The 12,012-nt window shown below is 35.4% G+C and overlaps 1 protein-coding gene across 1 annotated transcript in view; it reads left to right on the plus strand.

The window, feature by feature from the left end:
* Positions 1-11,647: 11,647 nt before the first annotated feature.
* Positions 11,648-12,012, plus strand: part of MagR (Iron-sulfur cluster assembly 1 homolog MagR) — a 45,815-nt gene continuing 45,450 nt past the window's right edge. The window contains exon 1 of the mRNA XM_081759251.1: positions 11,648-11,793. Within this exon, the coding sequence (XP_081615377.1) occupies positions 11,713-11,793 (81 nt within the window). The 5' untranslated portion in view covers positions 11,648-11,712. The remainder of the gene's footprint in view (positions 11,794-12,012) is intronic.

Here is a 12,012-nt window from a genome sequence, read left to right on the forward strand (position 1 = left end):
GCATGCATGGACCGCAATACATATCCTTTCCCAAAGCAAACATTAAGGCAATAGTTATGAGACTAATCTAGCAAAGTACACTAGTTCTTGCGCTGAATCCAAGTCTTGGCTGGATCGCGCTGACTTGCAGTATTTCAGCCTTTACTATGGACTTCATCTTACTGCTGATTCCTGCCAGTCAGGACTATATTAACAGGTAAAACTTCCCAATTACAGCACTGCGATTTTGATAATATTTAGCAGGTAAACACTACAAATAAGACAAACAAATATGTGTCTTTTAAAAAAAATTTCTGTTGAAAAACGGTTGTATGAGACAAAAGCCGCTACAAAAAATTTTGGAAGTTGATGTTCGAAAGGGAAAAAGAAGTGGGCCGAAGTGAACGAACTTGTGCACAGATACTGTAGACGTAGAATGAGGGAATATGTGTTTCGTATTTTCATGAGAAAATGGGTAGATGAGGCACGGGCCCCTATAAACATTTGATCACGAAATATCAAAAGTGCTAATAACCGTATGTCAGATGTGTAAAGGACATGAAGAATTGCAAGGAAACTTTATATAGGGACAATAAGCAAAAATAAACTAATACTTTTTTATATTCTGAGAAAAAACGGTTTTAGGGGCAAAAGTCCCCAACCAAAATTTTGAAAGTTGACGACTGAAAAGCAATAAGTTAACCAAAGTGAATGAAACTGTATACAGGTATTGTAGAAGTAAAATGAGGGACTATATGTTTTGTATTTTCCTAAAAAAAAAAAAGGTTGGGTGGGCCACAGACCTAAACCGTTGATTACAAAATATCAAAAGTGCAAATAAGTATACGTCAAAAGTTTCTAAAGGATATAGAGAATTGGAACGAAAACTTTGTGTAGGAACAATTTGCAAAACAAACGAAACGTGTTTTAATTTGTGCGCAAAAACAGGGTTGGGGCCAAGGTCCCCTCCGAAAAAAGTAAATATTAACGTAATATTGCAGGAAGGAGTGGACCGAAGCAAATGAAATTGTGTGCAGATATTATAAATGTGAAATAAGGTTTTTCGTCTTTCTCAAATGTCCCTATCCGATTTGATTCAAATTTGACACTTCAACAGCAAGGAGGAAATAATCGACACGTATTTTTGTTTATGCGGAAAACATTCTAAGGATTAAAGGCGCCTCCTGAAATACTATAAAGTACGATATACTATTTGTGCTTACTGTTGATCTGCCAAATTTGAAGAAATCGGATGGAGACACTTGTGAAACATGAAAGGCGTTATTTTATATATACAATTTTTACACACAATTTCTTTCGGTTCGGTGCAATCCTTCTGAAACCCAACTCCTCGGTCCACCGAACAGTTTTTTTTCTTTTCAGAAAATACGAAACACACATTTCCTCATCTTATTTCTACAATATCTGTGCACAATTTCATTCACTTTAGTCCACTTCTTCTTGCCTTTCGGAAGTCAAATTTCAAAATTTGGGTGCGGCTTTTGCCCCTAAAACCATTTTTCCACAGAAAATAAAAAACTCGTATTCGTTTATCTTTTGCTTATTGTCCCTACACAAAGTTTTGTTCCAATTCAACATGTCCTTTAGGCATTTCTGACATACTGTTATTAGCATTTTTGATATTTCGTGATCAAAGGTTTGGAGGGGTCCATACCCACACTCAACCGTTTCTTCCAGGAAATTAGGAAACACGTATTCCCTCAATTTATGTCTACAATATCTGTGCACAATTGCGTTCACATCGGTTAACTTGTTTTCGCCTTTCGGGCGTCAGTTTCCGAAACATTTGGTGGGACTTTTGCCCCCTAAAACAATTTTTCCGCAGAAAATAAAAAACTCGTATTCGTTTATCTTTTGCTTATTGTCCCTACACAAAGTTTTGTTCCAATTCAACATGTCCTTTAGGCATTTCTGACATACTGTTATTAGCATTTTTGATATTTCGTGATCAAAGGTTTGGAGGGGTCCATGCCCCACTCAACGTTTTCTTCCAGGAAAGTAGGAAACACGTATTCCCTCAATTTACGTCTACAATATCTGTGCACAATTGCGTTCACATCGGTTAACTTGTTTTCGCCTTTCGGGCGTCAGTTTCCGAAACATTTGGTGGGACTTTTGCCCCCCTAAAACCGTTTTTCCGTAGAAAATAAAAAAATACGTATTCGTTTATTTCATGTGTAGTATCTACCTGCCAAATTTTATCAAAATAGGAGTGGTACACTTGGGAAGTGTTATTTGTAAGTCACGCGTTACGCAAAGTGAGATAAATAGAGCATCCAAGATGTCAATGCGAAGAAATAGGCAGACTAGAACGTTACATATTATGGTTTCCATTACTGGAAGAACGGGTAGAAAGAAGAGATCAAATAAAAGGGAAAGAATTAAACGAAATTATAGCTGATGAGGAAGATTATAGGATATTAAGCAAAACAAGAAATAGCTAATCAGAAGTAATAATAGGATAATATATTAGGACAATTGATTAAAATCGTAAACAAAACGGAGAAACATCGAAATAGGAATGATGTTTATAATAGTGTAGCTGAATGAATGGAAGAGTGGCTGTGAATCTTTCTGGGCCCTAGGACTCCTCCAGGAACATCGGCATTCCACGTGTCCCAGAAAGAAACTGTATGCTTGCACTCGGTATATCACCGGGTAAAACCTGATAAGAACTCTGGATATATCGAGAGACAGTGTGTATGTGTGTGTGTGTAGGGAATGGTGTCAGAAAGTGTGTTTTATGTAAATAGTAAATTTATAAACACCTTTAATGAAAAAAATGTGTCGGAACGGAAACACAGTTCAGTATCCGCATTGCCGTATTCAAATGACATGCGAATCGCACAAGGAATATACATGAACGTGTCTTCTGGACATCCAAATGAAACCTAGTCCTTTCGATAAACATAAAAAATATATGCTCATGCACTAAAAATTAGGTGCCATGGACAATGGAATAAGTCGCTGGAGCCCATTAATCCTGTTAGCATAAGAAAATGTAAACTCGCAGTGAAAAAGATATTGCATCAATACTGTTCATTGGAAAGTCATGCTTTATAGTTCATTCTCTTCAACACGAAACAAGTTCTCTAGAGGTTCTATGTATTGGCGCCCATAACGTATTTAAAAACGGGAAATTGAGAAAAATTCCCTCCAAAAATACCTATCAAATTTGCCCCCTCTGGAGTGGCCCCAGATAAAAGCATATAATCCAAATGTATCTTGAAAAATACTACAGGACTTAAAAATGACTGTACCAAGTTTCGTTTTGATAGACCGAATAGATATGAAGGGAAAGGTTGTACACCAATACGCTATGTATATACAAAACCCAACAGAGGACTTAACCTATAAAGTGAACACAATATAAAAACTATAAACGCAATATTATTTATTGAGATATCAAGAATTGTACAGTCACGAACATTATCAATAAATGGAGGCTGAAGCCATTATTTCTTATGGCTCCAACCACCATTTATTAATGTTCGTGACTGTACAACGTTTGCTATGGGAAAGGATGTGCATTGGGGGCCATGCATGCGCTGTTTTTGTCATAGGTGTCCAAACTCATAAGTTCGAGCTCGCGAGCCCACTCGTGCTCAGCTGCGCTAGTACTCAATAATTGAGCGCGAGCCCGATCCTCAATTATATAGGTGAGCGCGAGTCCGAGTGTGAATGAGGCCAGTCAAGAAAAGTAAGTGCGAGTGTGAGCCCAGTTTGGGGAAGTGATTGCGAGAACGAGTGAGCGCGAGTCCAGTTGAGAGAAGTGATCACTGGCGCGAGTTCAGTCGAGAGAAGTGAAAACGAGTTTCAGTGAACTCGAGCCCACTTAGAAATAGTGAACGCAAGCCAATTCAAGGGAATTGAGTGCGAGCCTGTGTGATCGCATGCCCAGTTTGGGGAAATGATCGCGAGTCTAGTTGAGAGAAGAGATCGTGACCTCGAGCCCGGTTGAGAGAAGTGAGCGCGAGCCGAAGGGTGTGCGAGCTCAGGTGAGAGAAGTGAGCGTGAGTCCGATGAATGCGAGCCCACTCAGGATTAGTGAGCGCAAGCCCAAGTGAGCGTGAGTCCAAGTAAACGCGAGCTCACTTAAGATTAGTGAGCGCGAGCCCACTCGAGAGAATTGATTGCGAGCCCGTATGAAAACGTGTCCAGTTTAGGGAAGTGATCGCGAGCTCGAGCCCGGTTGAGGAAAGTGTGTGCAAGCTCGAGTGAGTGCGAGCCCAATTGAGGTAAGTGATCGCGAGCCCAGTTGAAAAAAAAAAGTGCTCGAGAGCAAGTGAGTCTAGTGCAAAATGTTCATATATGATTTTTGTATTTGCATGCGCTATTTGCATGCGCTATTTTTGTCCTTGCTCGGTTTTTGTCCATGCGCTGTTTTTGTCCTTGCGCGGTTTTTGTCCGTGCGCTGTTTTGTCCTTGCGCAATTTTTGTCCATGCGCTATTTTTTACCCTTATACCGATTTAACTAGGAAAAGTGAGTGTCAATTATCCAACATGAAACACCGTAAAGATATTTGGGTTGTCAAATTTAAGCTGACTTCTGCTGTAATTGTTCCTGACTCATCTTTTTCTAAGGATGTCTATAAAATTGTAAAGTCTGTGGAAGTTGACTTGTAAGACAGTAAGAGTAAAACAGAGTGAGACTTGTATAGATCATATTTTTTAAAACACCAAAGTCCACTGAATGTCACATCAGCTGTGCTGCAAACAAGTATAACTGACCACTTTCTCACTAGTATAAATGGTCTCATTACAATGCAAAAGAGGGAAAAAATATCATATGAAACAAAAATTATAGATGATACTTTATTAAATGAAGAATTGAAAAATGTAACTGGAATCAGGTAGTACAGAGTAATTGTGTTAATAGGGCCACTTCGAATTTCATCCAAATGATGAAAAATTGTATAAGTAATTCACGTACTAACAATAAAAAAGTAAGTTGTAAATATTTCAAAATAAAACCATGGATAACAAAAAGATTACTCAACTCTATAAGAAAAAGAGATAGATTAAGTCGTTAAGTAATAAAAAAACCAAAATGATTTAGAATTTAAGGAATATTACAAAAGGTATAGAAATAAACTTACACAATTAATAAAATAAGTTAAGAATGACTACTATAGAAAACAAATTATATTATATAATAACAATGATAGTAAATTATTTAAATTAATAACAGATATAGATAAAATGACAAAACTATGTAGAATTAAATGAACTAAACACTAAAAATGGTTCAGTAACGTTTGAACATAATCCAATGTTAATAGTAGAAAGTTTTAATGAGCATTTTTCCAGTGTTGGCAATAAAATAGTTAACAAAGAGATTGATGATGACATAAATTTTAATTTTAATTCCCAAACTAAAGTACTAAACTTTATATTTTTCACTCCAATCACTGAACAGGAAATTGAACGCTTCATAAATGAATTATCACCAAAAACAACATCTGGTATAGATGGATTACCAGCAAGTGTATTGAAACATACGAAATCAAATATATTAAAACCTTTACAGTATATCTTAAAGCTAAGTTTAAAAATAGGTGTATTTCCTGATGATTTTAAGACTGCTGTAATAAAACCTATATATAAGAAAGGCTCAAGGCTGATCCTAATAATTATAAACTTATATCAATCCTCAATAACGGTGCTAAAATGTTAGAACAATGTATAAAGAGAATATTAGTTAATTTTTTTGAACAAAATAAATTCTTTTCTTCAAATTAATAAGGGTTTCAAAAAGGTAAAAGTACATCAGTTTCAGTGTACAATTTAACAGAAATTGTTTGTAAAATGTTGATAAAGCTGCAAAAGTAATTACAGTTTTCCTGGTCCTGGCTAAAGTATTCGACACAATATCACACAAAATTCTCTTAAATAAACTAGAAAGATGTGGAATAAGGGGTATATCGTTATCCTGGTTTAGCACTTATTTGAAAGACAGAAAACAGGCCGTCCAAATAGGTAATTTTCAAAACAATTATTCATATGTAAAACAAGGAGTCCCACAATGAACTGTATTAGGTCCAATATTATTTTTAATTTATATAAATGATTTGTGTAATTTAAAAATGGACAGGTATATACAATCATTTGCTGATGACACATCTCTTATATTTACTGATAAAACATGGACAGATGTATTCAAGAAAACTGAAACAGAAATGAAAAAAGTGAAGCAATGGCTTTATAATCATCAGTTAGTATTACTTAGGTAAATGCTGAAGAAAACAGATATACCCGTGTATGACTGGTTTTCGCCAACTTTAACAGGACAGCCGGAAAACATATCACTAAAATTGCATTATTGTCAAAATACTGAGAAATGTAACTGTAGTCCTCTTATTAGTGAAACTAAAGTAAAACACTTAGGTATATTTATTGATAAGAATCTAAAACGGTCTTATCACATTACGCATATTGCCACAATATTAAGAAAATTATTATATAAATTTGTTCAATTACGAAACATTGTAAGCATAAAATATTACGTACTGTATATTATGCTCTTATAAATAGTATATTGGCGTACTGCTTACCCTACTCATTTAAAACCTTTGATTGTTCAGCAAAATAATATTGTAAGAATATGTTTAAACAAGAATTTTAGGAATGATAAAAAAATTAATTAAAAGATTGCGATCATGGTCGAGAATTTTACGAATGATCAAAAAAATGCATCAAAGGATTGCAATCTTGGCCAAGAGTTAAGGGTCACAAAAGTTTGGAGCGGCTCCTAAATCGAGTTTTCGTATTTTTTTTACGCAATACGCACATCATACTGAGTTAGCTGATAGTTTGGGTTTGGCTACACTATATGTAGTTCTCCACTTATAATTCGTACAAGAAAATGTTTGATTCAATGAAATATATATAATTTTTTGGATAAGGGGCCACAAAATTTTTGAATGACCCCTAAATCAAGTTTTCTACTTTTTACGGAATAAGCCCATCATACTGAGTAAATAGTCAAGTTTGGTTTGGCTACACTATATGTAGTTCTCAAAATATGGGACGTACAAGAAAACGTTTGATTCAATAAAATATAATTAACTGTTTGTATCAGGGGCCACAAAATTTTTCAATGGCCCCAAAATCAAGTTTTCACATCTTTTGCAAAATAAGCAATCATAGTGAGTAAATTGTTAGTTTTGATTTGGCTTCACTAGATGTAGTTCTTTACATATAAGGCGTACAAGAAAATGTTTGATTCAATGAAATATATTGAATTCTTTGTATCAGGGGCTACAAAATTTTTGAACGGCTCCTAAATCAAGTTTTCGTATTTTTCGGAATAAGCACATCATACTGAGTAAATTGTCAAGTTTGGTTTGGCTACACTATATGTAGTTCTCCACATATAAGGCGTACAAGAAAAGTTTGATTCAGTTAAATATATTGAATTTTTTTTTATCAGCACCACAAAATTTTTGAACGGCCCGTAAGTCTAATTCCATATTTTTTTACGGAATAAGGACATCATACTGAGTAAATTGTTCGTTTTGGTTTGGCTACACTATATGTAGTTCTCAAAATATGGGCGTACAAGAAAATGTTTGATTTAATGAAATATATTGATTTTTTTGGATCAGGAGCCACAAAATTTTTGAACGGTCCCTAAATCAAGTTTTCATATTTTTTGTGGAATATGCTCGTCATACTGAGCAAACTGTTAGTTTTGGTTTGGCTACACATCTAGTTCCACACATATAAGGCGTACAAGAAAATGTTTGATTCAATGAAATATATTGAATTTTTTTTATCAGGTGCCACAAAATTTTTGAACGGCTCTTAAATCGAGTTTTCATTTTTTTTACGGAATAAGCACATCATACTATATAAATTGTTAGTAGTTCTCAAAATATGGGGCGTAGAAGAAAATGTTTGATTCTATGAAATATCTTTAATTTTTTATATCAGGGGCCACAAAATTTTTCAACGGCTACTAAATCTAGTTTTCTTATCTTTTTACGGAATAAGCACATCATACTGAGTTAAATGATAGTTTTGGCTTGTCTACATTACATATATTTCTCGAGATCTAAGGACTAAAAGAAGATTTTTGCCTGAAATATATTGGAACTTTTGATCCATAAAGGGACTTGAAAGTAGACTAGATATACTCTATGACAAATTTTTAGTGTTAACACTTTCAAAATGATATTTGCAGAAGATATTAATATATGTTTAAAAGGATAGTAACAAATGGGACGTAATAAAACCTGTATATAACCAGAAATGTGACAAACAAAAATTTTGAAATTAAAGCAACGAGTAAATCTATAACTCAAAATCAAACATTATAAAGATCCGAAGATCTTTAACGAACTCCCACTCCGGATAAAAGAGGGACGTGATCTCAAAGCATATAAAAGATTAATATTACAGTGGTTAAAAGAATCAAAAAGTATTTAAAAAATTATTGTTAGCTAAAACTAAGAATATAAACCTCGTATGATACAGTAAGAAAATAAATAAATAAAACATGAGAATCAGGCTCACACACAAGCATTTGCTTATGTTAGAAATTTTCTATCTTTTCTTTATTCTTCACATAAGAAATACAAAAATTTCGCAATATAGAAATAAGTGTATTGAATTAATCTGCCCGACACCGGAACTTAGACATGACTTCTGAAAGTCCAAAGTCCTGTCATCTGTAAATACCGGGTACGTTAAACTCTGTTAATAAAGGGTATCTAGGAAGTCCGATTTCCTTTGGAGAAGTAATAGTACTTACAAGTAGGAAATTTGACTTGCTAATTTCATTAGCAGTTAATTTTTCCTTATACTTTTATTTTATTCCATTAATATTTTGTATATTGTTATTTTTTATAATTTAATATGTTTATGTAATTTTATATATGTTCTTTAATATATTGGATACATCCGATACATAATTTTCTTCTTTCTTGAAATAAAAATAAAAGTGGTTCTCAACCTAATTCCTATCTTGACCCGTTCGTGTGAATGCAAACCAGAGTGACTACAAGCCCAGTTGAGAGAAGTCAGCTCTAGGGCGAGCGAGCCTTTTTCAAAATGTTCATCTATTGTTTGGTCAATGGGCTGTTTTGCTCACGCGGTATTTGCATGCATTGTTTTTGTCCACGCGGTATTTATTATTTATTCCCTTTATTAATGGAGTTTAACGTACCCGGTATTCAGAGATGACAGGACTTCGGACTTCCAGAAGTCATCTCTATCTTCCGGTGTTGGGTAACTTAATTCAATGCACTTATTTCTATATTGCGAATTTGTTTGCATGCGCTATTTTGTCCTTGCGCTGCTTTTGTTCATGCACTGTTTTTGTCTACGCGGTATTTGCATGCGCTGTTTTTGTCCTTGTGGGGTTTTTGTCCATGTGCTGTATTTGTCCACGCGGTATTTGCATACACTGTTTTTGTCCTTGCGCGGCTTTTGTTCGCGCGCTATTTTTGTCCACGCGGTATTTGCATGCGCTGTTTTTGTCCTTGCGCGGTTTTTGTCAATGCGCGGTTTTTATCCTTGCGTTGTTCTGACCGGATACCGTGAAAACCTGCAAAAACCCTGATTTTATTTCCTTTTACTCCCTTATTTTGATAGATTCTTGCAACATCAAATAATAAAGTTATTTTCAAAGATTGGAGGAAGGCATATACGAAGATTAAATAAAATGAAATAAGTTTTACGAGAGTTATGATGAAACAGACAGATAGACGGACAGAGACAAATTCAGATTGAGTCAGATAGCAGACACTTGCTACTGTCATTTCAATAACTTGCATATTTAGTTTTGGATGTAAGCTTATTTTTAAATTTTATTCATGGAAGCAAATCTAGAGTACCCATACTTTTGATCTACCTAGGTAGAATCGTACTTGCAGCCTTATAGTATTAACTTAGACCAGAATAAGAAAAAAATCTAACAGAATGAAACCATATATAAAACTCCAATACTACAAGTAATGGCTGTTCCTTCGACGAAGAAAATAAAGTATACATGACGAAGACTCAAAAATGGATCAGGTGGGTGGTAGATTAGAACGTTTCTCACTACGCCACATACCCAGGTGCTTGTTTCCTTGCTACCGGTATAAACTTTAAACATTTAGTTTGTGATTTTTGTTTCTGTTCTTTTAACCTATAACAGTTTCTCTGCTTGTCACACTACTTGTGTAAATTGCATTTGCAAATGTAATATAGTTTGTTGTTTTACCAGGATCCAGAGCTTTAAGTTTTTAAGGTCAATTACCCTGTTAAACAAATTGATTTTCTCATAGCTTCCATCGCTTCAAGGGGCAGGAGATACTATACCCCCCAAAATGCATTTTCTTATGTGACAGATAATACAAACTGCACCCAGTGGCGGATCCAGGGGAGGGGATCAGGGCGATCGCCTTCCCCCCAGAAGAGGAAACTTAAGATTGTATATATTAATAAAACCTACCCCAGAGTTTGGAGCTCTTAAAAGTAGCTCTAAGTAGCAGTATTACAACCCACCGACCCCCAGAAGTCCGCCCCTGCTGCAACCAAAATGACGTGGACTTATGTCCAACTGCACATGCTGGATCTGAAAAGGTAGGGAGGTGGTACGTAGTGGCATTACATAAGCCTGCCATACTTCCAGTAAAAAACGGGACAGTCCTTTCTTTGGAAACAAGTTTCCCGCGTCCCCGACAATTTAGTCGGGACAGGCAATTGTCCCGTATTTTAGTCCCGTCCCAGTTCTGCTCTCAATGTCAACTTATCGATATCAATATTAGCAAGATGTAACGTTCAGTGTTTAAGAAAATAATATTGTTTCGTACAATATATGATTAAAATTTCATGTACTAATTTTCTTTGTATGAAAATCATATTATCATCATTTTTGTTAGGACAACACTTAATGTTTTAGGGGCGCGCTCGCTCAGTGGTTGAGTGTTTACCTCTGGTGCATGGGATTCTTGGTTCAATCACAACTAGTGTCAAGGAGAAACACCGTGTACGTGGGTTTTCTTGGGGTTCTCCCACTTTCTTCATTCCTATCTCATCATCACCGTCTCCTTTAGCCAAGCCGGCATCACAACACGAGGGGGACCGTGAGCCTCCCGTCGTAAAATTTCAAGACTTGATTTTTTCAAACACTTAATTTTCTTGAGTCATTCTAGAATGCGCACTATTGTGTCTATATAGGACATTGTAGGTTCATGATTTTCTTTCGTCTGCTGGTTTCTTAAATAACATTATTTGAGTTGGGTAGCATTTTCAGATTAAAAAAAAAAAAAAAAAAAAAAAACTCATGTAAATGCACAACACTTCAGATGATAAAGTTTCCTGAGAACAGATTACACTACAGCTTGTTCGTTACTACTTTGTGTTCATTTTAAGTAATGCAGTGAAAATGTTTCTAAAAAATGTATTGTGTTGTGAAGTTTGGGAGGGGGAATCGAAGGTGTCCCGTATTCTTTGAAAAAGTTAGGAACTGGGGGGACGACGTACATATTTTTGGAGGTGGGGGACAACATCCCTCGCGTTCCCCCTCACTTTTACCTCTGGAATAGATCTAAAAATGTACATGTGCAAAGGAAATGATTCCATTAAATTGGAGTTGGAAACCATCATCGAAACTTGGCGCCATCATGTCCCGAATCCGCAACTTAAGTGTATCTTGTTTATAAATTTTCTCATAGTGTCAGCTCCATATATTGCGCTTCATTTGTCTTGTTACGTAATAAGATGGCGAGTCGAATAGCTTCTGCTACAGTGAGAGCGGTAAAAGGAAAACGACCGATAGCTGGAAGAGCAGCTTTAGTATTGGTAAGTGTTAACTTTCCGATTTCATTAATAAAGTTACGTATAAAATTTACTGAAGACATTTTGCTGAATGTAAGAACTAGCGATTTCTAAACTAGGGGTTGCCTGACATACGTTCAAAGGTCAGAATCCATGTAAACAATGGCCAAAGTTCAGGTGGTAATACGCGTGAAAGTTAGTATTTTCCTCTTTTGGAAGTACTATTGTATTCACGTACCGAAC

Source organism: Thermobia domestica, chromosome 5 (genome assembly GCF_964235325.1).
Source record: "Thermobia domestica chromosome 5, izTheDome1.hap1.1, whole genome shotgun sequence".
In the NCBI taxonomy this organism is placed as follows: domain Eukaryota; kingdom Metazoa; phylum Arthropoda; class Insecta; order Zygentoma; family Lepismatidae; genus Thermobia; species Thermobia domestica.